Source organism: Larus michahellis, chromosome 9 (assembly GCF_964199755.1).
Source record: "Larus michahellis chromosome 9, bLarMic1.1, whole genome shotgun sequence".
In the NCBI taxonomy this organism is placed as follows: Eukaryota; Metazoa; Chordata; class Aves; order Charadriiformes; family Laridae; genus Larus; species Larus michahellis.
Genome location: NC_133904.1, coordinates 15,336,232 through 15,363,537, shown reverse-complemented (window position 1 = coordinate 15,363,537; position 27,306 = coordinate 15,336,232). Strand labels below are relative to the sequence as shown.

The 27,306-nt window shown below is 36.6% G+C and overlaps 1 protein-coding gene across 3 annotated transcripts in view; it reads left to right on the top strand.

Annotated features, from left to right (window-relative positions):
* Positions 1-27,306, top strand: part of NEDD4 (NEDD4 E3 ubiquitin protein ligase) — a 60,543-nt gene that overhangs the window by 8,946 nt on the left and 24,291 nt on the right. Inside the window, exons 2-6 of one of the 3 annotated variants that reach the window (XM_074601382.1) lie at positions 3,252-3,325; positions 4,924-5,002; positions 6,118-6,156; positions 6,600-6,653; positions 26,356-26,406. In XM_074601382.1, coding sequence (XP_074457483.1) covers positions 3,252-3,325; positions 4,924-5,002; positions 6,118-6,156; positions 6,600-6,653; positions 26,356-26,406 — 297 coding nt within the window. Of the gene's footprint in view, positions 1-3,251; positions 3,326-4,923; positions 5,003-6,117; positions 6,157-6,599; positions 6,654-11,149; positions 13,107-26,355; positions 26,407-27,306 lie in introns of those variants that run through there. The other 2 variants (XM_074601383.1, XM_074601381.1) reach the window with 2 other exon arrangements.

Sequence of the window (27,306 nt, the reverse complement as noted above, 5' to 3'; positions counted from 1 at the left end):
AGATAAATTGGTCTGAGAGAAGTTTCCTAGACAAGCTGCAGTGCTGCTAGGTGTAGCTGGTGTGTTCCTGGTTACTGACTAGGTGCCTATCCCTTACTGGGCCACCAGAACCACTGGAAGCACTGCAGTGGTGGAAAAGAGTAGCAAGGAGAGCTTGAGAGTGGCTACAGTCAATACAGAAGAGGTACAGGCTGTAGCCTGTGTGTGTCTCAGACCACAAAAACACTCTTAGGCTGCAGTTGCCTGTGGATCTACAGAAGCAGTTACTGATCCATCATTTCTTGTGTGTGTGGCTATGAAGGGGGCAAATGAGGATCTCCTGAGCAAGGTGAATGAGGAAGAAAAGGTTCGAAATTGCCTTTGAAACCATGAAATTTTGGTTTTGAACCTGTTCCCTGTGGATGCCAGAATCAATTATCTGATGCTTTGACTCCATATAGAGCTTACATTGCATAATATTTGGTTGCATGAAATTAGTTTCAAACAATCCTGGAATCGTGTAGCTGTTCTATTTTGGTACCAACCCCAAAAAAATAATACTCTCTCTCTCAGCAAGGTGTGTTTAAACCAACCTACAGCATACCAGCATCAGGTTTGCAGCTTCTAGTTTCCTGAGGTCACGTACAAAGCATCTTATCTTTTTATAAAATAGCATTCAGATAGTTTCAGATCTGTATTATGATACAAGTAAACAAATTGCATGATTAAGCCAACTTTAAAATCTGAGGAGTATGGATCCTATTTCTGGGATCTCCCCCACGTGGACTACATTGATGCCCTGTTAAGCCTGACTCTGAGATGCCCGTACCCAAAAGTGTTCTCTAATTGTCTTTACTTTTCTCATGCTTGAATAACTGAAAAAAGCTCGTGATCTAAGCAACTAAACACAGATGCAAGAAAGGTATTTGTCTTCTAGGGCGAAGTATCCTACACCAGCGTCTGCTCTTGGCCTATTTCTGAGGAAAAGGTGAGATTGTTTCTCGAGCTGGATTCTGTCAGTTGGGTCCCATGGGCTGTGTCTGAGGACCCCTCTCACGTTGGGAGAGGGTAGTGGTGTGCGGACTGAAGTCCAGAAGTGCTTGGTGAGAGTGGAAATGCACACGTGGGACTCTTCAGCTTGAGTAGTCTTACTGATGTTAGATGTCACTGAAGCCAAGTGATTGATAGAAGATAAATTGGATGCTATTTTGGAATGTAAGACAAGAGTGGATATTTTAGGGTATTTGTGATATATAACAAATGGCTCTTCTTAATTTGATGCCAACATAGTTTTATACTTATTTTTATTTAAATCTGATCAGTTCTATTGCTGTCACAAAACATATTGGTAACATTATATGCCTAAAACCTGATCATGACTAAGAATTTTGAAAGTTTAGGACACCTACTAGTGGTTCTTTTCTGAACCATTAGATTTCCTAGTAGGAGACAGTTTTCTTTGGGGTGAAGGTAGAAGATAGACTTGTAATTTGGCTGGAATTGTCTTGGCCAATTGACTGTTTTGCCAGTAATTGGATATAGTAGATGTTCATCTTGGTCCCCTGGCAATCACCTCTAACTATAGAGGGCGGGAGAAACTTGCTTACTTTTAGTGGTTTGTTTTCCGTTTTACCTTCTTAGCCAGTAATCTCCGTCTCAGTATTAGCATGCAATTCTCTGTTAGCTTTACAAACCTGTCCAGTTGGTCAGCCCTGTGGTTATGTATAAGACCAATGAAAATGCAAACTTCGAGTACTTCCTACATGTCTCTTTTTGAAAGCACTTTCAATCAAATGTGGAATTCAGGAAGGCTCCAGGGACAACATCTGCTGCTTCACCCATTGCTGTGGTATCTGTTTAACTCTTCAATCACTTAGATTGGATCAGCTTTCCTCACAAGGGTCTCTGACTAGCCGTTGCCTACAAACAGTCCTTCATCTGCAAAGCGTTTTGCTTTCCAGGGAAACAGTGTTCATTTGTCCTCTTCATCTGACATGGTCACAGCTGTTGGAATTTTTTTCCCCCCTCTTGAATTCAGTAGCTTATCAGATGAGCCATGTAAGACTTTGCGCAGCTACATTAATTAACAGGAGGAGTGCAATCACTTATGTCACTCCTGTGAAGCTGTAATTTGAATAATATGTAACTGAAATAGTTTTTGGTTTTCAAAAAAATCTCATACCCTGCTGACACATCATTTCAGAAGTTCCAGTATTTTCAGTATGGCCTCGCTGTGCTGTGAAATAAAAATAGATGCAAGAATCCTGTATTCTTGCCTTTTTTTGAGTTCTTTACTGCTTTATTAATCTGTTCTGATGAATTTGATACCTTTGTATTGCCTCTAGGAAATAAATTTATGGTCAGACTCTATTTCCCACCCTCTGATGAATGCTGAGATACCATTAGGTAAAGGTTTGCTCGGTCCATATGCATTTGTCTGAATGTTTAATGCAACTTGCTTGAATGGCTAGTGAGATGTAAATTGCACCCTGTTCCCTGTGTCCTAAGAGGTTATACCCATGTGCACCAAAAATTGTTAGGCTGTTCAGAGCATGTTCTCACAAAGGTCCTTGCCTACTCTGTTGAAAAGACAGCTAAGAATTGCCTGCTGAGAAACATGGGAGCTGCTCGCAGAATCTGCATCCACGTACTCCTTCATGCACGCAGTTGGGAGCAGTGCAAGTCACTGGGCTGTACAAATGGTGGTGATAGCAGCTTGCTCTTACTATTGCCCTAGAAGAAGATCTTCATGTGTGTGCTATGCAGTACATGCATACTGCATCCAATCTGATACAGATGTATTGCAAGGCTCGAGATGTATTGCAAGGCTCGCTTGGGAAAACGGTGATGGTCACTGCCAGAACAATTTGTCATTTGGGAAAGAAGGCTGGCAGGAACCGTTGTATGCTTGGTTCTGTGGGATTAAGCACCCTAGCTCAAAACAAAATCCCACTCCTTTAGAATGCAGAGAAACAAAATAAAATTAATTTCAAAAACCCCGAACTCTACTGTGTCGACTTATCCAATTTTTTGGATTCTGTGTCTACCCTCATGTGGATATGATGGTGATAAAATTTTAAAAGGGGTAAAGGTAGAATAAATTTGCTACTGAAACTTAGGGCTGTTTCTGTCAAAGTAACTTGTGTTACCTAGTCTATGGTTTTCAATGTGAATTCAAAATTATGCCAATAATTGCTTTGAGCTTTATAAATTAAAAATAGAGCTGAAAAATAAATCTGAATGTGTCTTGGATATGTTATTTTATATTTTAGGAGAATGCGCGAATTGTCAGGGTGAAGGTTATAGCTGGAATTGGCCTGGCCAAGAAGGATATCTTAGGAGCCAGGTAAGAATATATGTCATTAATGTATTATGGGACAGCTTGTTCTTTATTTTCTTTCCACAGCTGTTTAGATTTTAGAAAATCCCGCTGTGTCTCTTTCCAAAAAAATCAGAACTGTTTTAACTGGTAAAGTTAAAATGATCAGACTATATAAACATGAAGATATCTGTTTTCTTGCCCAAGGGTCACGTGGACAGGTCTTTTGTGTTGGCAAAATAACATGTGGGAAGACTTAATTCTCTGTGTGGTAGAATAGTTCTGCCATGGAGGATTGATGCGTGTATATATTTTACTTCAGGTAGACTGCAGCTAAAGTAACAATAGTTGAGTTATAATCAAAGTTGTCTCATCTGAGCTTTAAAGACTTGGAATGAACACAACACACAACACTAAACAATGGTAGCAACAAGACTATTTCAACTCAAATTATATGCAGAGGAACGGCATCCACCAGTTCTATAGATGTGGTAAACCCATGCCAGTGGCTGCAGGCTCTGGGTATGTACAGATGTAAAAGTTAACAATCTGAATAAGGGAAGAAATAAAGTGGCTTAACATTTACCACAGGAAAGATCAGGCTTTGTAATTGAAATGCTTTGTAGGATCTTGTAGAATTGGCAAGTGGCAGCATGTAGTTTGTACTGGCCCTCTGTACGAGGGTCTAGAAAAGTACTGATGGTTTTAGTACTAGTTCTGCTGTCAGCTGCTTTGGCGTATTTACAGGAATGCTGTTATTTTAGCACTAGCAAAATTGTTAAGTGTGATGTCAGTTTAGCTTTAGAAAAATCTCTCTTGTGATATTCATATTTTCCCTAAAGACAGACAGTCTCTCTTCTTTTTTTTTTTTTATGTGCAGTTCTTTTTACTTTCAACAAAAATAGGGCAGCTTTTCTCATCATAACTTAAATATGTGAAAACGGTATGCTCTTTTGCTGTATGGCAGACAGTCTTGGTCACTTTTTTTACTAGTCTGTTTGAGCAATTGAATGCTCAACATGAACTCTGTTCATGAAAAGTAGATATTCATACAATCTGGTATTTATTGTACCACAGGAAAGGAAAAAAAAAATATCTGAGGCAGTAGGCCATTTTAAGCAACCTTATTAGGACACCTTCATTTACAGAAAAATTCAGGTTAAACTCAAACTCTCTGAAACTGATAGAATATGTTGCATGCTCAAGGAAGTACCTCCATTTCCAGGTATTTTAAACTGTTAAAAACAAGAGATTCAACCAAGCTTTTTCAGTCACAGGTGATTTTTTTCGTGTGCGTCTTGATGAAATGCATGAGGATTTATTAAATCTGTTCTCATGAAATAAGAACTGTGAAGGGGAGAGAGAACCAAATTGTAGTGATACATAGAATATAAAATGGCATGGCTAGTATGGTCATAATCAATAACAATGTTCAGCTTAGTTTTATCTCTGAAACTATTTAGAAAATGATTGTTAAGTATGAATGTGTGTCGTGTTCATAAAGTAATTGTAACTCCTAGTTTCATAACTTCTATTAATGTAAGCCTTTTAAAACTCAACTGCTAATAATGCTGACAAAAAAGGATATATAGTAGCGTGCTTATCTTTTTCTTTACCCCTCCCAGTGACCCATATGTGAAAGTGACAGTGTATGATCCAGTGAATGGAATCCTTACCAGTGTTCAGACAAAAACAATTAAAAAGGTTAGCCTTCTTATCTTTGTGGGTGTGATGGTTTTGGTTTTTTTGCTCAGACTAGAGGAAAAGTTAATACTACAGGAAATATGAGAATTAATATGTCACTTGAGTGAACGGACATGGGGAAAGGAATGTTCCATGACCCACTCTGTTTTTCTGTTCATGGCATTATTTTGGTGTTTTCCCTTCAATAATTTTAGTGAAAGGCAGAGAAACACTAAGGAATAGAAGGTATTGATTCAAAACTACATCATTCATAGAAATACTGTAGTATTCTAATTTTCTGAGATCTTTAATGATATAAGATTTTTTCTTTCTTGCTGCATAACTTTTATCTTTTTTATGTTTGAAACACAAACGTAATTTGTTGTGTTTCAACATCAAATTGCACAGTTGACCTAAATCATGATACTGCTCATTTCTCTAGAATATCTGTGGGTAAAAGTCAGTGTTAGACTGGTAAGTTATGTTAGATCAACTAAAAATGAAAAACTGTATATGTGAGAGATCTTCCAAATCATTGTTCTCAGGTAGTGGCTGTGATCTATGTTATGAAATTGCTCATGCATTTTCCCTTCATGTTGATAATTGTTTAGCTATGGTGAGAGTTCAAAGTATCTCTAATATTTTTAAAAATAGCCATAATTGAAAGATGTGTTTAGTTGAGCAGGCTATATTGTGTTTGGCTCCACTGTCAATGGCCTGTCTAGGTTACATTGTTGAGAGATTTGGCATTTGCTAAGAGTTCATAATTTCAGGATTAACATATGTTTGTGTGTAAGCAATTTGGATAGTGACTTGAGAAGGCAGTGATTATCACTGAAGACATACCATAAACTAACTGATTTGGACTGTATAATGGGCCCTTCTCTGTATCCATGGTGTTACCCAAAATCTGAGAATGCTTGCATAAATTGTCTCCATTCTGCACTGTGTTAAACAGTATAAGACTCCTATGATTTTTAACTGCAATAGCAAAGTTAACTTTTGTACTTTAAGTGGATTATTACATGGGATAAAATAGATGTAAAACATTAAAAAAGATACCAATGTAGAATTGCTACTGTAACCAATGCTATCTTCTTTTTTTTTTTTTCCCCTCTCCCTTTTCCCCCATATAGTCCTTAAATCCAAAGTGGAATGAAGAACTCCTATTTAGAGTAAGTGTTTTTTACAGCCTTATTGCCTATGTTGGATATGAACACATTAGTAAAAATGTTTTCTCACTAATTCAGCTTAAAATCAGAAATACATCTCTAATTAATGTTCAAAAAACCTAACAAACTGCTTTCCTTAGAAATATATTTGTTAACATTTTTATTTGTGCCAGAGTTAAATTTTCAGTCTTGATGTTATCTTCCCTATTCCATGAATGTTTAAAAACATGAACACGGATTTGAAAACGGTTTGGGATAGCACCAGTCTTGGCTCATTAGTTCTGATAGAAACGTGTTGCATAGTGAAATGGTAGCAAGATGCAGATTTGCTGTTTAATTTAGGTCTTATGTATTTCTTTCCTCCTGCATGAACACAGAGTTTTTGCTGAAGGCAAATGCTGGAATTCTGCATGTATTTTAACTATTAATGTATTTCTTTTTCCTAGGTTAATCCTCAGAAACACAGACTGCTTTTTGAAGTATTTGACGAAAACCGTTTGGTAGGTCCTTTTTTGTTGGTATTGCAACGTATTAAAGACTCGAATGAAAGTAAGTTCATCTGGATTCAACATGGATAAAAAACATGCACCAAACAACCTTAACTTCTATAATAAAACCTAAAGCTAAAGGCAGACCCCGTTCATTTACTTACCTGACATTGCCACCCTTTGTGATGCTTTGAAGCAGTTATATTATTATTCTTAACTTCTAATGAGCTTTAACTCAAAAAAGCGTCCTTCTTTTATGATGCTTTTCAAATGATATAGCCAAGTTCTTTGGTGATATTAAAAGCTCTGCACTGAATGTTTATTTTTCACCCAAATAAAGTAGCATTGACAATGTAGGTATCTCAGTACATGGTGTGAGAAGCTTTTTCAGGGTGTGAGGAGTAGCATGAAAGAAAGCATGTGTGCATTTTCCTTGGAAAACTTAACAAGTGGGACAGTGGATTATGATCTTGTAGATAAGTGTCACTCTCTGAATGGCAGGTCATAAGTAAGATATGGATAGCTTGTGCATTTATTTTCTCAGTGAAATCAGAACTCGTCCTCTGACCATGCTCTTATTTAACGTGTGATGATGTCTACTTACCTGTCTTTCTGTCTGTATGTTTCATTACAAATGAGTAAGGCTGGCAGCCGTACAATCATGACACTTGCATCCTAAGACTGCTTCTGATGTTCCTTCTCAATGGAACATATACCTTTTCTGTCTGCAATAGTCTGAAACTAATAGGAGGGACTGAGTGCTCTTAATTTGTACATCAAACAGAGTTTCATTCTGATAGTAGTTATAAAGTGTGCTTTTTGTGCTTGAATAGTGTTTTGGCTATGAAAAACATACTATTTTTTCCTAATACTTTCTGCATATATTCAGTAATTGATTGTATCTTTTATGGAGGTGCTGCTCTGCTAAAATCGGGAAGAGTGAAAATATATGTAAATATAAGTATAAACTGTCTAGAACAACTAGATCTAAGAAAGAGGTGGCTTGTTTCTTGGTTATAGGCATTACAGAGTCCCCAAACCATATGCTTCTTGATTGGTGGTATTACCTGTCTCAAGTATTTCAAATATGGTGTCTCATTTTTTTTTTAAAGGCAATTTTAGAGGGAATCACCAGCACTTGTGGCTTACGTGGCAGGTTAAATATGATTTTTCAGGATGCTTAGATGTTTATCTCAACATGATGTCGTGGGCTACAGTGTATTCTTCATGAGGCTGAACTACATTGTCCATTAGTCATTTGAACATTACTGCCACCCCCTGGAGGCCAGGAGGTGTGATTAGAAAGTCAGTTTCCTGATTTTTGGGCGGAGAAGGCCAATGCTTTTTTTGTGGTTTCCACCAAGAGAATTTTTTAGCGTTCTTTCTCTAATCTAGAGCAGATAAGTTGTTTGACTTACGTTTGCTTCTGGGAGAGGAACCAATAAAATGTTTTATTGGCATCAACTTGGAAATAATGATTTGTTTCCTATGTATGATTATATTTAAAGATCAAAGAGTCAAAACCTTATCAGTCACTGTATAGCTCTGTAATAACCCAAATATTTTTCATCTTTTCCACCTCCTCATTCAGTGAATGGAAAGGGCTGTCTCACTATTTTTCTTTAGCTTGCTTTCAGAAACATGAAGTTTCTATCCCAGATATCTTGAGCTTTTTAAATAAGTCAAATTGTTACCTTAGCTGTGATTGTTGTTTACCATTGACAAGCTCCCCCACTTCTGACATCTGCACATGTCGGAAACCATAGGTGTGTTGCACTCAGTAGCATATGCAGCTATGATCAGAAGGTGTTTCATCTTCCATTATTTTAGTGGGCTTCGGTGTTAATCATCCTTTCTTTCTTCTACCTATTGGATGACTGTTTAAACTCTACATGTGAGCAGGCTGATAAAACTGAAGTTCTCTTACATTTGTGAGACACTACTCCTAATGGGTAATTTCCTCTTTATAAAAATTTATCTCAGGTGCTTTTATTCCTTGTAACATTTGGGGAGAAATTGAAGCCTAAAATCTTTGTGTTTTGTTTTTAAGAAACGTTACTTTCTTGGGAACCAGTCTCAAATCTTATCTTCTTCAATGTTAGGCTTAAATTCAAAGCCCTGCTGTATCAATCTGCATATTGCCAACAACTGGAGTTTTAAAATCTTTCTGTAATAGCTTTAAAACTTTTCAAAGATCGCCTGTCTTGGATTTGGTAAGGGAACACTAAATCTAAGTTTGTTCTGCTGACTTGTTTTAAACCATTAGTAGAATAAAGGGCTTTAGCAATTTGTGGAGTCCACAATTATGGTTGTCTTTAAAAATGCTTTAGAAAAATCTGTTAAGAAGGACAATGAGATCACTTGTGAGATGGACCAGTGAAGGGACTAGACGACTTCTTGCTATCTCTTCCTGTCTTACAATAAGTTATGGTAATTAGGTTTATTTCAAATGAAGTGCCAAATCTGTTGTTGATACTGAAAAAGTCAATGATGTTAAGAGTTGAATGGAGGTACTGGTACTATTTAAAAAGTATTATTTTTCATTTATGTCAACTGTAATTCAGCAAGATAGAATTTTGCATTTTAAAAATTTTTATGTTGACTAAGGAAGCTGTAGTTCTCTGGCTGTACCCATACAGTTATAGCTAAGGAAGAGTGACATGTTGAGAAATTTCATTTAAATCTTAAGCCTGAGTTACCATTTTATGTCAGCTTATCATTTTCTTAGAGGTTTCTTTAGTAAAATTGGAAAAATGTTTCAGATCATCTGTTGGGGGAGAAAGCCTTGCTTTCTTTTACTAAAAGCAGTATCTCTAATAAAGTGGTTGCAATTTGTTGTGTATCACACTAACATGTTACAAACTGCGCTACTAATAAATTTGTCATTGGTGGGGAAAAAAGGAGCTTTAAGAAATGCCTTTTTTTACTCTTCGCTTGTATCTTAGGGTGGGTTTTTTCTTGTTAGGTTGTTTGTTTGGTGGTGGCTTTTGGTGGTGTGTGTTTGTTTGTTTTTTTTTTCTTAAATATATTGCTTGAAGTTCAAATTTAACTTTTTGAAACTGACCAAAAGAATCTTTTATGGTATTTGCCTTTCCTCTTGTCCCCCCATCCCAGCCCCCTCCAATACAGAACATTAGAAGAAGTCCAGTTGGTAAAGCATAATGAAATAAATGAACTATTGTATTTGTTGGCTTTTTATGAATAAGCTAGTATTCATTTGTTGCTGCATTCTAATCATGGAATTCAGGTAACAGGTTACGTAAGCCCTGGAGTATAATTAGAAAACAAATTTGTTGCTTGCAAACAGAGTACTGTGAATTTGATTCTTGGCTCTTTTTTGGGAAAGAGGTATAAATGTTAATTTTACTGCCTTCTTGCTTAAAATACAGTAAAGGTTAAATAAATATAGAGCAGAAAAAAATTTAGTAGTATGACCTATAAAAGTATAAATGGCCTAGTGTTCTCTTCTGTTTGCGCTTTTTCAGCAGCACTGAGTAATTTCATGTTAGTGTGGTAGCATTTAGTACTGCATCGTATATGGCTTCTGTATTCAAAAGTACATTCATAGCCAAATGTTTGTTTTTTAAAAAATAAAAAAACAACAAAGAACCCACTTAAGAGCAAGATTCAAGTTTGTCTTTTTTCAAAAGTCCCACTAGGTGCCAGCAAAGGACCTTTTCAGACTATTTGAGCCAGTGAAACATTTTGTAGGAATTCTCAATCCCGTTACTCTTGTAAGAGTCGACAGTATATTAACTTCTTGACATGCTGATAATTTTATTTAATAAATAAAAGTAATTAGTATATAGCTATAAATGTATGAGACAGTTTGTATATAGTTATACAGAATAGCTTTCTTCTGTAATTGTGCATGGTAATCATATTTATCTCTGTGCATACTTAGTTCAGTGTTCTAAAGTTTGCATAGCTGGTCATATATTTGCATGCCATATTGAACTCTAATGACTGTCTGCTTGTTGTGGGCTTCCAGCAAACAAGATGAGGTAGTTCAGTTTGTAAGAATAGTTTTTTTTCTTTCTATCTATCTTTAACAGCTGTGATTTGGAAAGGTTAAAATATAAAATAAAAGGTTAACATGTTAGGCTGAAAACAAATGCCAAATTATTAATCGGAATAACTTTTTGTGATTCTAATTCAGTTGCACCTCACTGAAAATTATTAATTAATTGGCAGGAAAGGTTTCTACTATGTGCAAGTCTTTAGAAAGTGTGATTGCTGAACAGCGTGTAGATTGCAAGATAATGTCAGCTTTCTTTCAAGTTTTATTTAAATAGTGCAGAAAGACTTTTTTTTTTTTTAAGGGGGAGGAGGCTTATTTCACTGGTTTATGCATAATTCAGACCTCAGCAGTTTGCTAGCATGGTTACTATTTGGAAATTCAATCCTAGACTTGATACTCAATTATATGGGACTTCATTCCTACCAACTTCCTGTAATTCTAAACCTATGGGTAAAAATATTAGTAGTCATACGCTGCTGAGGAAAGTACGGACACATTGACTCAGCTAGTGCAGCTGCAGTAGGAGTTGCTGTTTTAAACTTGGAAGTACTAGAAGTTTATTATTGTATTCATTTATGCAAATTACAGAGGATATAATTGAAGCAAGGTCAGTAGTTTTTGTCAGTGTGTTGCAGCTGAGGTCGTTGGAATGTAAGTGCTTTGTAAATGAGTGCTTTCTGACTGCAAGCAATCAAAGACGGTCCAGAAGCTGCAGTTCAACGAATGCCTGACTTATTTCAAGAGGTACAGTTGTTCGTTTGTTTTTTTTTTTTAACACTAGTATCTTGTAGAAATCAGGACAAAGACTGCAACTTTTATGGGCTTTTACTGTTGTGATGTACTAGCTCTAGGTTCTGTGCAGCTGCCTGTAGCCTTTCTGCTGAAAGATTGTTGTGGTTTTCATTTGCTAACATGCGTGGAAATGATAACAAATGGCACGACAGTTAAGATTGCATTTTGCTGCCCAAAGAAGCAACACTGATCCATTATTGGAAACCTCTGAAGATGTTTTGGACAGTAACAATTGTATGTACTTCAAGAAATCGCAAAATTCTGCACCTAATGTTACACAGATGAAACTGACTCCTAGACAAGTTGTTTATGCACCTGTAATGCAACAAGGAAGTAATCAAGAGGAAAATCCAGCTATTGCTTCATTGCAAATAAAAAAGACAACCTCACTGCACATTTCCCTACAGTCTAGAAAGTATAGTGGATGTTTTCGGTCCGGTGACGCTGTAGCTACTGGTGAAGACACTTCATTCATTGGTATTGGGAATGAAGGAAATTGTGGCGCTAGAATTGTGGTTGATCATCGACCTAATGATAGCCTTCTAAGCAATACTGCTCCGTGCAATGGCAGTCTTAGCAGTATTGCAGCCAGTGACAGCGGATCGTTCAGCAGTGCTGGCAGTGACTATGGATCGTGTGCAAGTACCACAAGCGATGGAGGTTCATATAGTAACAGTGTCATCAGTGACAGTGGTAGTGGCACTCTTTCGACAAGTGATGGTACTTTCTGTAGTAGTGTACATGGTGATTCTTCATATAGAAGCACTGCAAACAAATGTAATCCCTACAGGAGCAACTCGTCTCAGGAAACTCTGTGTAGAAGTAATACTACTTTTGACCAAGATGCTTTGTCGGTGAGGAAGAAAACTAAAATTCCACTGCGACGTTGTTCATCACTGGTTATTTTCCCTAGGAGTCCTTCCAGTACTCCTCCAGCTTCACCAGTAAGCTCAGGTCAACTGCCATGTAGAGGTGCCTATCAAACATCCCATAAACTAATTATTTCTCCAAGTGAGCTGGCACAAAAAGAAGATCAAACCACTTCCAAGGGATTCCTTTCAACAGCAGTCAATGGACTTCGACTGTCTAAGACAGTTTGCTCCTCTGGCGAAGTTAGAGACATTCGACCGCTTTACTTGAACACATCATTACAGGACAAAAGTAAAATTTTGGATAGTTCCGAGCAGGCAACTTGTGAAGAAGTATCCGATGGCTTCTCATGTATTTCAGTTCATCTCACTCAAAGAGCACTTGCATCGAGCAGTGAAATGGTTAATGGCTGTTGCAGTCCAGAGTTAAATCTGAACTCCAGTGCAAAATACCCTCATTTAAAACTGGCACGTAGCACATCTGCATGTTTACCCTCAAAAATAGATTCAGAATATCAGGTTAACATAAATGAACTAGAAAGACCGAATGCACAGATGAGCAAAGCCAACCATGTTTTGCAAAGAAGTATTTCGTTGGAAGGATCACGTCAAAAAGTTTCTTGCTGTTTATCCAGCCTTAAATACAAGTGTCATAGTGCAAGGACGTCTCAGTTGCATATACAGTTCAAACCTGGAAATGAAGGAAAACCAACTGGTGTTAAGAAACGATATGGAACCTCTAAAAGGGAAATGTCTAGCACTTCTTTGTGGAGGCCCCATAAGGTGAGTGTTCTGGTTTATAGAACAGTCTGACAGTATTTTACAGCTGAAATTTAACTGGAAAATAATAACACTTACAATCAAGACTGAAACGCAGTGATTATAGAATTTCCTAATGGTGTCAAACTGTCACATTATCTGCAACATTTGGGTTTTAGATTTGTTTCTTGAAGTATGGTACATATAGCAGCAAAGGTGAATAGGTCTTGCAGTGAAATACCTGTATTTAATGTATTGTAAACAATAATTTCCTGTTTACATGAACTCAAGGGGATTTTCTTGTCTAGTTATCTAGACTTGGGAATTATTTAAACTTCAGTTGAAGTTTTGTAGTTTTAAATACATAACTTTACTTCTCAGTAAATTAATAGTAATTACTAAAACTGCATATAAAATGGATAAAAATGAGTGGATTGCTGTAGAGTCTTTTAGGTTTATTTCATATAGGCTTTATTTTACAGAACAGTTTGCTGTATGTAGAATTAAAGATAAGTAATATTTGAGCAGAGAAACTGTAAATGCCATTTGTTTCTGTATACACCCTGAACCACAGGAATTTTCAGAGTTTCCTCTCCTTTTTTTCTTTTCTTTTTTTTTTCCTTCCAACCACTACTTCAGCCCGAGCAGTACACTGTAACTTAATACCTCTCCCGACAACATTGCTGTTCAAATTATAGTACTTGGGTCTAGAAGGCTTATATTAAATGTATTTTTTTGGTAATGAAACTCACATCCAACTAAACTGCAGAAGTGTGTTTGCTCATATTAACTCTTAAGGCATTTTATATTGTTAGTAAAGCATAAGCCACGTGAAATGTGCATTTTAAGACTTGTTTAAATAACATTGTGAAGACTTGAATGATCTGAATATTATATATTAGTTTTAATTGTGAATGCTGATAGAGGTGCAGCAATTAATGTTTACCAAAATTGTTTAAAGATCTCATTCTCTATGAATTGACACTACTACCATATAACTAACATGCTTGTTCAAGCAAAAGGCTTTATGCCAAAGATCTATAGTTATGTCAGTCTCTTTCTAAGCTAGTAATATAATTACTTTGGAGGTATTAGACTGTAATTTTCAATCTGTTGTTGCCCTTAAGAGTAGTGCCTGGTGATTGTACGCTTTTTGACTTTTTTGGAGTTTTGTATTGCTTTTTGGTTCAAAAGAGTTTGAAGAAAAATGCACTTTCCTTATAAAACTGTGATCTATGTTTAAGCTTCATTATAAAACTTACAGTGGATCCCAGGTAATCAAGATGCATATTACTTGGTGATTTGTCATCCCAAAATCAAACTGTAAAGTTGATGGTAAATTCCACAATAAGCACAAACAGATTATGACATATTTTAAGTAGTCTGGATCTAGTTATTTTTAAAAAGTGTATTATAAAAAGGAAAACTCCAAAATGTTGAGTCATGCACTTCAAGTACATTTCTTTTCAACTTGCGCTGCTAGCCTCTGTGTTTAATGTCAGTTGCTCTGTAAGGTATTTTATATTTTAATACTGAGTGAATTTTAATAAATTCAATTTAGATAGAATCCAGGTTCAGGATTAGATTGTTGGCAAACGTTTCCAGAAAACCTTGTAGGACACTGGAGTGACAGTAGTTTGTTTCAGTTACTGGGAGTGGTGTTTACAGTGGATTGAAAAAAAACCTAAGGAGACTTAACTTTTTAAAGCACTTGATAGCACGCTTCTTCAGTAGTTGTGCACTTTTACTGTGTTAATGTGGCAGCATGTTTTAAGCTTCCTGTATTCGTAAGAGTTTATCTTCTGACTAGAAGGCGAGAGACAATTTTAAAAATGAAAAATAATAGGAAAAAAAAAAGGTCTGAGTCCCAAATATCTAAATGTAGTTTTCTTGTACTTTTAATGTATTTGCAAATACCATTTCTATACAAATTAAAAAGATCTCCAACAGCAGAAAACTGGACACTAAAGGTTTTATAGCAGTCTGCTTGTTTCAGATTCCTTTATGCAACAACAGGCATAGGAGCCTTTCAGTCCTGAAATGGCCCTTTCAGTCTTTATGTAAAATCAGTTCTTATAGAATATCCTATAAAACATGTTATGAAGAAAACTTTAAAGCTTCCCCTACCAAACCAAGCAAAAACCATAGTTGACTTTATAGCAGTTCAGCAATTCACTGGAATAAAATAGATAAATACTATTGTATTTGCTATAACGGTCTTTGTGACAAATATAATAGATTCTAAGGCAATCATTTAATTATATAGTCCAGTTAATTATCATGGTGTATTGTGACTCATTTAAAAATAAACAACTCCCAAAATATTTCTCTTGACTCCAGTTAGTCTGGCCTAGTATATTGATATGCTGAGTCTGGGTTCAAATTTAACAAGTTGATACTGGAGTAGCATTTAGTAATGTCAGCTATCTGTACAGAGCAGTCATGAAATCAAATCAGTGCTTTGGTCAGAGACTCCAGAGTCTGAAGCAGCGAAAGGTCTATGCATTCTTTTCTTACGTGCCTAGCTACTAGCCTTCAGCCACCTCGTATCAGATTTCCTGCTTTCTATAATCAACAGCTTGTTAAAGGCTGACTTTAAAAAAAAAAAAAAAAAAAAATCAAAACACCATTTCTGTGACAACTGGCCTTGGATTATTTTTAATTAAGTTGAAAAATGACGAATGGTGATGGCCCACATACCACTGCTGGAAACATATTGAATAGGTTCTGCGGTAGATAATGGAATTTCATTTATGCAAAGCAGGAGGAAGAGGTAGTCCATGGTTGTCCTTGACTTTGTATTTCTGTTTTTAATGTTTTTTCAATGCATCTATCTCTTGCTTAGGGTAAAAATAAGTGCAACTAAAGCACCGTGACATCACAGCTGTGAATTTGGAGGGTAGGAGTAAGTAAGGGAACAGTTTACATGTTGTCTTACATATGTAAACTTTAAGAGGTACAGAGGAAGGCAGAAGCAGTGACTACAGTTCCACTTCTTGTAGACCATATATAAACTTAAAAAAAAAAAAAAGAAAAGCTGTGTTAATCTCTTCCATGAGTGTAATATTATGCTGACATCCCTGTTGACATCAGCCATTCCTTCCCCATCAGTGTCACTGACAATTAGATAATATGAATATTCTAAATGTACTCGCAAATCCATTTCAGCAACTGTATACCTTTAAAATAATTACTTATACAATTAAGGGAGTCATTGTGTTATTGTCCTTTTGTTTACAAGTAATTTTACTCAAATTTTGTCTTGAGTGAATGAAACACATTTTGAAGTGGAAACTCCAGAGGTGGTGTAAAATAATGGAAATGTTTTTCTACTGTCAGGTTCATGCGAAGCAAACTTTTAGTTGGAACTCTCAGGCTTTTTTCACAGAGTTCTGTTAGTCTGCCATTCGTAATTGTAAAAGGAGATGCTATTTGAATCCTTTGGTAGTAAATTTATATTTTGGACAAACAGTAATTTGAGGGGCCTGTGTGTGAGGATGTCAGATATGAACTTGCTGGGTGGAACAGAACCTGTGCCTGGAAAATCTTGATTATTTTTTTTTTTAATAAATGCTGCACCACAAGTTAGTACTGCACAGTCTGAGATTGTCTTCTCTCTCGCATCCTCTTTAAGTTTAGAGCTTCTTTCTTAGCAAAACTCCTTCACAGAAGATAATGGTCCAACCAGGGAGAAGTGCCAAGAGAAGAGGAAGACAACTGTGCTTATCTCCAGCCATTTCCATCTTTGCATGTTAAGCAAAGGGGCTTGCACGCATGGGTATTGGTTTCCCAAATCTGTGCAAGGAAGTGAGGTGGAAAAGAGGCAGGTGAAGCAAAAGATTATAGAGGCAATACAAGGCAAAGCACAAATTGACATCTCCTTATGCTATTGTGCTACAATAATCTTATCGCCTAATAATTTTCATATTGTTCAGTATGGCATATCTTGAAGGATCATGTTACAGGACTGTCTATTGCTCTCTTATGATGTATCAGTTCAGTCAAGGAGAATTGGGGTTGAAAGGATGGTGGTGTGTTTCTGAGGAATCGTGATGACAACTAAATTAGACTTAAATCACCCAATACAATTTACGTTGTCTGAGACAAATTTTAGAAGTTGAAGTATACGTCAAAGCATTAAAGGGAAGACAGTGGAAGCTTCATCACAACAATTAACAATTTATAATTAGCTGTAGGTGATCTTCTACTGTCTTCCTTTATATAACAATGACCTGTAGCGCTTTGATAATTTGTACTGATTTTTTTCTATTTTCCATCTTGCTTAAATTCAGAGTTTTGTTACAGCTTCTCCGTTGTTCTTCATGCCTTTAGCTTTTGAGGAGCAATCTTCTTCAGGGGTAAAAAAAGATTACATGCAAAGGATGTGAGAAACCTTACAGCCAAGACTAGCTGTGAACTGTTACTAGGTGGAAGCATTAGCAAAGGAAGGAATCAATTGATATTATTTGGTATCAGCTCCGTCCCTAAAATGTTTCTTTGTCAGCTTTAGCAAGTTGTGTTTGGCAATAGTAAACCATATGTAACTTTCAGAATATGATCATGCTGTAAGGAAGAGTGTCTGGGCTGTAGCAGAATACTTGAATAACCCTGTATATCAAATCTCTAGTATTTTGTAGTCACCAGCAAACACTACATGTACATACTAAGGAGGAGTTTTACTTGATTGTGCTCTGCACAAATTATGATTGACCTCATTCTGTTTATAGTCTGCAGCTGAAGTGAGTTTGGGTAGGTTTCTCATGCCAACAAAAGGGGGAACTAAAACTGCAAAACCATGCAAAGCAGAGCTCCTGAAACAGCTTATTGTCCTTTTAATCTACCATGGGAGAGTGGGAAGCATTGATAGTGTGGCTTCTTTAATATAGCCACAAGCTACAGTTATGCTGTCTGTTAAGGCTTAGTATACATTTAAGAATGTGTTGAAGTAAAACTTCTTCCCAAGGCAAGATAGAGACATTCCTCCCTTTACTCCTGACTAGCCAAGTAACTGGCAGGCTTTCGGATATGAGACTGTGATCAATGCTATAATTATTTTTTTTAATGGTATGTTCTTTTTGCTTTCTGAGAGGAATTAGATCAACACTTTGGGTTAAACATTGGAAACTGTTATGGTGATGTAGAAATCATGGTCTTCGTAAGCATTATAGCATAAGACAGAAGTCCTTAACAAAACTAATAGTACTTGCAGGTATTCTCCCAAGAATTGTCAAGAAGCTCAGCTATAAAATTGTTGAAATACTAACTATAATGAATAATTTCTTGACCTATTAGATTCCTTTACTGAAGGAAGATGGTAAGTAGTATGCTGGTATTTTAAAATGACCAAAAAGGGAACTACAGGCTACTGTAGCAGGCCAGTCTGGAAGAAAGAGTATGTTGAACAGAATTAGTAAACATATGACATGTTTTGTGTTTACAAGGAGGGAGATTGAGCACTGCTTTCATGAAAGAAAGTTTTGTTTTACAAATCAAACTAAGCAATGACATGCAAAGATGGGTGAGCTGGTTAATGCAGGATACTGAGCTTTTCAAAATATTTGACAAGAACCCTTAGTAAAGTTCTGAAAAATACTTTTAAGGCAAAAGTGCAGAAAGAAGCTTCCTCATTGAAGACAACTAATGAAAAGAGAAGAAATAAAAGTGAGAATTAAATTGTCATCTCTGAAGTTGCAGAAGATCTCATGGTAGTGAGTGACTAGACAGTGAACTGGACAATTTGGAAATCAGTGTAGATAAATGCCAAGTACTGCACACAGGAAAAACAGCTACTGATGCATGCGTGGTGTCCCATACTGGTCAGGAAATAGTTTATGTTATGGTGAGCAACTTGCTGAAAATGTCAGCTCAAATCTTGTTGACAGTTGAAAGGCAAATAGAAGGTTAGGATTTATTAGGAAAGGAATAAACTAACAAAATTAAAAACACCATTATGGAGTTGTACAAACCCACATATGTGCATGGCATGCATATTTTTGGTCATCTTTTTTCAGGAAGCATGTGTAACGGAACTAGAAAAATACCAAGAAGGGTCACAAGATTGGGATAAGTTTTATGTGAGGAGACACTAAGTAGACCAAGGGCTTCGGGGGGGGGGAAAAAAGTGGTATAAAGGGGGTTTTATAGAACTATAGTTCAGGGGAGGTGAGTTTAAACAGAGAATTCACTCTTATAAACCAAATATGTTCTCTTATGTGTTGCTGAGCTCACTGTTGCAAGATGTTGTACATACCAAAAGTAGAAATGGATTTCAAGAGGAGGTTAGATAAGTTGAAGGAAGGGCCATCAAAGGGTATTACATTCTCAATATGTATTTTAACATCAGGATCAAAAAGTTCATGACCACTTATTTATTAGAAACTGGGCGATATTAGAAATGGAGGAAGTACTATTCTTAACTGCTGCTTTTATTTCCTTAAGCACCTGCTCTTGGCCATTATAGGGGAGGGATACAAGGCTACACAGAGTGTTAATCTGTCTGCTGGGCTCTTTGGTGCCTGCTCAGCCCTTGCAGCCACCCAGATCAAGTGGTAGAAATGCTCTTTGAAGTTCTCCCCTCACCCTGGGCTGAGTATTCTTCTGTGTTCCAACACATGTTTTCTCATCTTCCAGAAGTGGATGATTTCCACAGATGGAGCAAGTAAGCAAAACTGACTGGCCTTTTCAGGCGAGTCATTTGCTTACAACTGACTTTCACCCTTGCCTGTAGGGGACTGCCCTGCATTTCTGTTAAGTGTCTCTGTTTCAAGTGAACTTTCTTCCTCGCTCCCTGTGACGAACAGAACATGCTGATTTGGGAGTGCAGCCAGCAAAATGTTTGTAGCTCATTTCAGTGTTAGTTTGTGGATCTATAATCATCTCTGTTTCAAGGGAATACATCTCTTTTTTCCTATTGTGGCAGTTTATGGTAAACTGAAAAGACTACATATAGATGCAATTACTGTTTGAGACCTTGGTCCGCTTTCAGCTGTATCAACTGGAACATAAGCAAACAGAATTTAAGAAGGATATTGGCAAGTTCCTGGCAGAAATTACATACAAACTTGAATTGGAGTCATTGAAGTTAAGGCATATTAAAATGCAAATGGGACACTCCAGCTACTCAGTAAGAGGAATGTGGGAAGAAACATAGAACTAGATTCTTTTAGATGTAGATGATTTCTCTGGCATCTGTGATTTTCCTAGCGTAAGGGAGAAGACTTTGTTCAGTAACATGAAAGCACAAGGGATTTTTAAAAAAAAAAAAGCTTATAGGATTTTTTATGAACATTACTTATTTTTTAATAGAGTTCCTACCTTAGCCAGTAGATTTAGTTATCATTATTTCTAGTAAGTTCGATTTGCGACAAATATGTAGCTTATAAAGAGTAAATCTGAAGTCGTTAACATCTGGCAAACTACAGGCAAATAAAACCCGTGTCTAATGTGGGAAGTATAATGTAACTTTAGTAAGAAATGTTGATGAGCTTATCTGAAATAAATTGCAATACTACTTTTGTTGTAAAAGTAGTTGTGGGTGGATTATTTGTGTTGTAGTTGCCTTGTGACATAGAGATTGAGGCATCCAAGGTCAGTTTTTGCAGACTGGTTTTGGACAGGTAGGGTTTATAACTTGAGCATAGCACAGTTTAAAACAAACCAGTAAGTTCTGCTGTAGCCAGGTTACCTGTCTGCACATAGGACTGGCAGCAGTAGGTTTGGGCTTGGAGCTGGGAGAGGTCAATAGGTAGGGCCTGGGGCTGCTGTTCAGATCAGCAGTGGCTGAGGACTAATGCGGAGTGCAGAAGGGCATGGAAAACCGCAGCGTGGCTGGCAGCGGCCGATAGCTGTGCGCAGGGGCAAAGGCACAGGGAATTCCTCAGTTAGCGTTGATGTTGAATTGGGATCAACAGTAGCTGAGAACAGTAGACCCAAGAATGCTTTTGAAAACTGTTGGACTAACTTTGGAGTCGGCTGAGGCCATTCAGGCTGCATCCACTCCTGCTGTAGGTCCGCAGTCACAGAAATATCTTAGAAGGGCTCAGTTACTTGTACGGCCTGGTCCGACTGTTCAATACTATATTTAGGGCTGGAAAAAAGAAGCTTCCTGGCTCAACCTGATTTTGTGCATTTGTGTTGCACTGTATTGGGCCTAATGAACTTCCCAGTGAAACTGTGATGCAAAGATGCACCAGTTGCCTGTCTGCCTTTTGGAGGCAAATTGTTTGTCTTTTGTTCCCTCTTACTCTGGATGACAAAAAGTTGACTGTGTATTGAGCCCTTTTGCTGAGTGTATTAATTAGATATTGTGGTTAACATCTGTTGTACCTGGTTTATCTTTACTCATTTCCGGGAGCAAATTGCACATGTAGTTTGCAATTTCATAGGGTTTACAATTTTTGAGTCTTTTAAGCTTTGTAGTATTAATTGGTGAAGGTAAAAGTGCACCTGGAATTGTTAGTACAAGAGTTTGTTTTTCAAACTTTATTGAAAGTCTTAAGGTTTGGCACAAAAGCTTTCACAAATAGATGCAAAAGATTTATGTTTTTATGCTACTGTGAAGTTAAATGACCTGATGTCAGGAATGGCTTGTCAAAGTAGTACCTAATTAAATATTTGGTACTGTTTTCTGAATTTTTTTGAGTGTTGGCTGCTTTGACACAGGAGGCCACATCTGGATTGGCTCTTGATTTTTCCTAAAATGTAATATTCGTGCTTTTTATATGGTAGCTTATTTGGCACATCTGTCCATAAAACTAAAGGAACTGAAATTCCTGATGAATAAAATATATGCATTACAAACTTTTGACTTGTTCTCTGTTTATGTTGTGCTTAAGTATGCTTCGATTATATTAGATGACTTGTCTTCCTGTGACCTATGTGAAAGTGCAAAAAAAAAAAAGCTATCTTTAATGGCTTTGGTAATGAACTTTTAAGCACAGGCTCTCAAAGTAGCAAACACTGAGTGGAGTAATACACAAATGTTGTTGTAAAATTACTGTAGACTAAATATGAATTTTCAAGAAAGCTATAAGATACTGGTTCTATATAAAAAACTGTGAGCTGTGAATGGAGAAACAGATGACACTTTTGCTCTGGTCTTTTTACAGAAGCGGTTCTCTGATAATATCTTTAGAAGCAAGAGAGAATTAGTGAAAATAACTTCAGTGTAATTTCTAAATGCTGTCTATTAAACAGATGGTAAAACTGCTGAGGCATGCTATGCTGAGACCTTGCTGTTGAAGCAGCCAGCAGGGCTGAAGGTCCTGCAGAAACATGTTGCATAATAACTGTTGCTCTGACAGTACCTGTTTTCTCTATTTTGAAAATGCTGATAGGTTCTTATATCTCAGTGTCATAGATAGTTGATCATAGATGCCAACTAAAAAGAAATTCCTACATGTCATTAAAAAACCACTCCTCACTATCTACCTCTGCCCCTTAAAAATACAGGAGACCGGGACTTTAATGAATTGAGTGCAACAAGTATTTATTGTTTTGCAAGATAGAGAAAACGTTACTTTTAGAGTCCATGAATTTGGTAAGATCTTAACATGATAATTGAATTTTGCTTTTTCAAAACTCTTATTTTCCTATGATGAATAGCATATGCTGGCAGTATTTTGTGGAAGAAAATAAGCTCACTTTTCTGGATTTAGAGTTCGAGAGAACCAAATAATATACTCAGCACAGCATGAAAAGAAAAATACTTGAAATTGCTAGTGTGGCTCATGAAAGTTTTTTTTTTTTCATTCTCATCAAGCTTGTAACTAGTGTTGATGTTTGGGTGTTTAAGCAAGGAGAATGTTGGTTTTATAAGGGATCTATTGAGCTCTTGTTTTCTTAAGCAGCGATAGTCCAGATCCCTGTTTGTTTTTTCAATTTGAATTGATACTTTATATTCCCTCCAATAAAAGCTGCATGCTTTCTCATTTTGCCATACAGCTGTAGATTTCTGTGTGAAGACCAACTAATGCACAACTAGCTGTCTGTTTAGTCAGAAATAGACTGGTAATATACTTAAGTTCTAATTCATGCACTAACACCAACAAAAATTAGTCACAAAAGTTGGTAGAGAAAATACCTGTTATTTCAACACCCTGGTCTTATAAAAGAGCTGTTTCAAAAGGCACTGTGATGAATCCAGCAATTAAGAAACACATTAAGTTCAGTTAACTGTCTTTAAACCTGATAAATTACGGGTAATGTTTTCAGAACTGCTCTTAGGTGTGTGACTCAGATAAGAATGTCAGTTTAAAATCTACTTCTATCCAGTTTCTGATGGGAATTGCGGGAAAAAATCCTAAATCTTAACTGTTAAGGCTTATTAAGTATATATCATAAAATAGAGGAAAATGAGTTTTGGACTGGATTACTTTCTTTCAGTGCTTTTCCTCTGAGCACTTGCTTTGGTATTGCACTGGAGTTCTTTAAATGTATTGTATACAACAGCTGTCAGTCCTCACATGTTTTTAATAACTTTCTATAGACGAAACTAATGAATCAGTAAAATAAAAGGCCTCTTTGTTAGTGTACTATATCATTAAATGAGGTTTATACACTTAGGATTTGTCAAGCAGAAAGTTTGAGTTCTCTGGCTGTTAAGAAATCAGAAGTTGACAAGAACAACTGACCCACTTGTCTGTCTTGAAAAAACTGGGATGCCTGCTCTCATGAAACAGAGATTCAAACAGTTTCAACTCCACTGGCATCTAATTGTTAATGTGTGCGATGTCTGCTTCAAAGCTTCTTTGGCACTTCTTTGAAGGCAGTTAGTCAGCTTGTCATAGGGAGGCACATTGCTGAAGAGCATTCCTGCTATCTGATCTATGTATTAGTTGTTTGGAGGTCAACAAAAATCTCCACTGGAGGATTTTACTCTCTGGCTGGAGGAGAAAGTACTGTTAAAGGTTGGTTATCGAGGCTAGCTCTGCTAAAAATAGCAGGAGAGACAGCAGAATAATAAAGTGAATAACAGGAGCCCATACTAAAATAATGCTGGTAACAAACACAATGTTCTGAGGTTTTCTAAAATACAGCAGACTTTTGTCCCACATTCCAGCAATTTATTTGAAAGGCATGTTCCACTTGAGGATTGCCAAGAACTTTACAAATACTAAGCCTTTTAACATGTCTAAGGTATGTGCTGTGCCATTTTAAGAAGAACCTCATAGGCAAAAATGATAGCTATATTTTTCCAGAAGCTTGTGGTCTATAATAATACAGAAAGTTTTCCTTCAGTAGTTCAGAGAAGCTTCTGACTCTTCAGGTATGAAAACCTGTTGTAGCTTTCTATCCCAAACAAGTTTGTGAACTAAAAAGGTGGTTGTTGTTTTTATTTCCACTATTACCCCCCTTCAAATCTTAATATAAGACATACACACTACAAATTCAATTTAAAGTTATATATTTCTAGATTTCTATCATGTTATTATCTATGACAAGCTCTGCAGTCTAGTTGTGCCTTTTGGAGGTATAAAAATTAGAGCTGATACCAATGTGAGGCACTGTTTCTCCATATACATGTATGATTTAAAGATTAAATAGACAAACTTAGGACAACAGAGCTAAAGAAAAAAAGGTACCAGAATTATTAAGGGAGAAAGAACTGCTTCAAGAAATACCTATAGCCTTTAATGTCATAGCTGTTTGAATGAAGAATGCTGTCAATGGCACAACAAATTAGTAGAATTGGACTGGAGTTTCAGTACTGTAAAGCATTGGCATTGAAAATTAAAAATACAGTTGTGTTAGAAGAAAGATGAAACACACGGCTTTGCCCTGAAGCAAAGGGAATAGAAGTCAGTGAGAAATTTTACGGAAGAAGGCCATCAAAATCCTTGGGTGATGAGTTTGAATAGCAGCTTGTGGTACACCAACAGAGGTAAGAAAGAATACGCACCAAATCTTTTGTTAACTGGAAAAATCAAGAAGACTAGAAATCCAGAGGTTGCACAGGCTACATAGTTGAAGACTTTCACAGTTCCTTACTCTGTCTATGCAAAAAACCATAGTCTTGTTACAGTGTAGATTTTGAAAAATGCTATAGGCTTATACATAACTTTTAAAAATTTCATGCCTTCTTGATCTTAGCACACAGGCAGCGATATGTCTTCATGTTAAATGACCCATATAATACATTTTCCTGCTTTTGTGGAGGTTCGCAAAGGCTTTCAGATTACAAATGAACTTGAAACAACTCGGCATATGTTCCAGTAATCCAGTAAGAAGTCAAGTAAATTTCTTTGACTGTTGGTGGTGATTATTGGCAAATACTGAAATTACCCATGTAAATCACTAAAATCTTAATTTCTTTGGCAGGCAAAAATCAGTGATCGAAAATAAACTGTGCAGTGATACCATGTATTGTCAGTCCCTCCTTTGGTACTGTGGTACTGTGGCGTAGGCTGGAGAGAACCGGGCTGCAAAGCTGCTGCATTCATAGTCTGGTCATAGTCGGACAGTCCAGACATCCAAGTCAGGGCAGAATCTTTCAGATTTTAGTTGTTAAAACTAAATTCCTCAGTGTATGTAGGCAAATGGTAATTTTTCATAGATACAATGAATTTTAGTGTGTTTTCAGATGTCAACAGAAACATGGGGTAGGGGAGATGCCAAACTTGAAGCTTCGGCTGCCAGGCTTGGGACTGCTGGAATTGCTGGAACTTCTGAAGCATTTATCACAGATGAAACTTATTTTTGCTTTGTCTTATTTTTGATGATAATTGTATTATTTTGAAAAGAAAAAAATGTTTATATATGCCTGGTTTAAACAGCTGCCTAGGCTTATAGAAATTGTTAAGTGCTCCTAGGAGGAAGGTCTTTAGTTCTGTGTTAACCCATCATAAATGTTTAGTTGCTCAAGCACGTAGCAAGACAATTACTTTACTGAAACAGCTAAGGGAAACAGTGTCTTTACTCTTTGCCCTTTAGGACAATGTTTCTACTGGAGATGCCGACAATCTCAGTCCTGATGCTGAACAGCTCTCTCCTGTTTGATTAGCATTAGTCTGTACGATTTACAAAACAATCTAAATCTCCGTCCCGGTCCCTCAAACCTCATCTATTTTGAGGAAGACGGAACTTTCCAAGGCTCTGAGTGTTGGGTCAATCAGAGCTCGTTCTGTGCAGAACAAGTTCTATTGTCTATAATTTAAGAGTGTCTTCAAATTCTTAGAAAGCATTACTGTGCTATCAGGGCTTTGGAACAATGTTTTTAAAACACTTTGCAACTTTAAACTTCCTGTGTGTTTTTGTTTGTTTTTATTTTCTGTAGACTCGAGATGATTTTCTTGGGCAAGTGGATATTCCTCTTTATCAGTTACCGGTTTGTATTTTTTGTTTGTTTTTTTTTTTGTTTGTTTTAAGACTGTGAAAGGGAAAAATTACCCTGTACGGGACTGTGTTAATTATCAAAGTTAACTGTACTGATACTATAAGTGATTAAATTCTCCTGCTCTGTGGGTTCTTTGTTTGGTCGTCTTGTGTGGATTTATTAGGGTGGGTTTTTTGGTGCTGATATTTACCAAAAAATAAAAAATGTAGATTACCTTATTTGATTGCTACATTGATTGCTGCAAGAGTTAGGAGGGTTTTTAGCTTTTTAAAGAATAAAAATGCAAGGTTTGAAACAGTCCTAAAGACAAGAAGAGATTGTAATTATTGTCATATTTCTTGAAATATTTTCTTTAAAGTCTACACATTTACTTTTAATATGCCTTATTCCCATAAACTGATCAAAAAGAAGGTAAGTGGGAAATAGAGCTAGTGTTGCTTTGTACATTTATTTTTTTATTTTAGTTTCTGGTTTTATATTCCTTTTGCAAAGCGCATTGTTAGTTTTAAAGAAAGATCACCAAGAACAATGAAATAAGTAAGCCTCTTAATTTTCTTCTGAGGTCTCAAAATATTAGCAAATACTAACAGATTTATCAGCAGCAGTTTTAAAGACAGAATAACAACTGTGGCAAAACAGAGCAGTGGTTCTTTCACTCTGGTAAGAACCATGTCAGGAGTAGTTACAGATATGTCCCATTTCCCACTGTACCTGGGATGTGAGATCCCACTAACTGCTCTCCCTCTGTCAGCTGAGTTGGAAAGACGGGCTGTAATGTCCTGCTGGAGAAGACTCTGTCTGTGTTTGCATTTCCCACTAATAAGCTGGACAGCAATATCTGGAGTCTTTTGGAGATATTGGTGCATTTTCTTTTTTCTTTTTTTTTAGCGT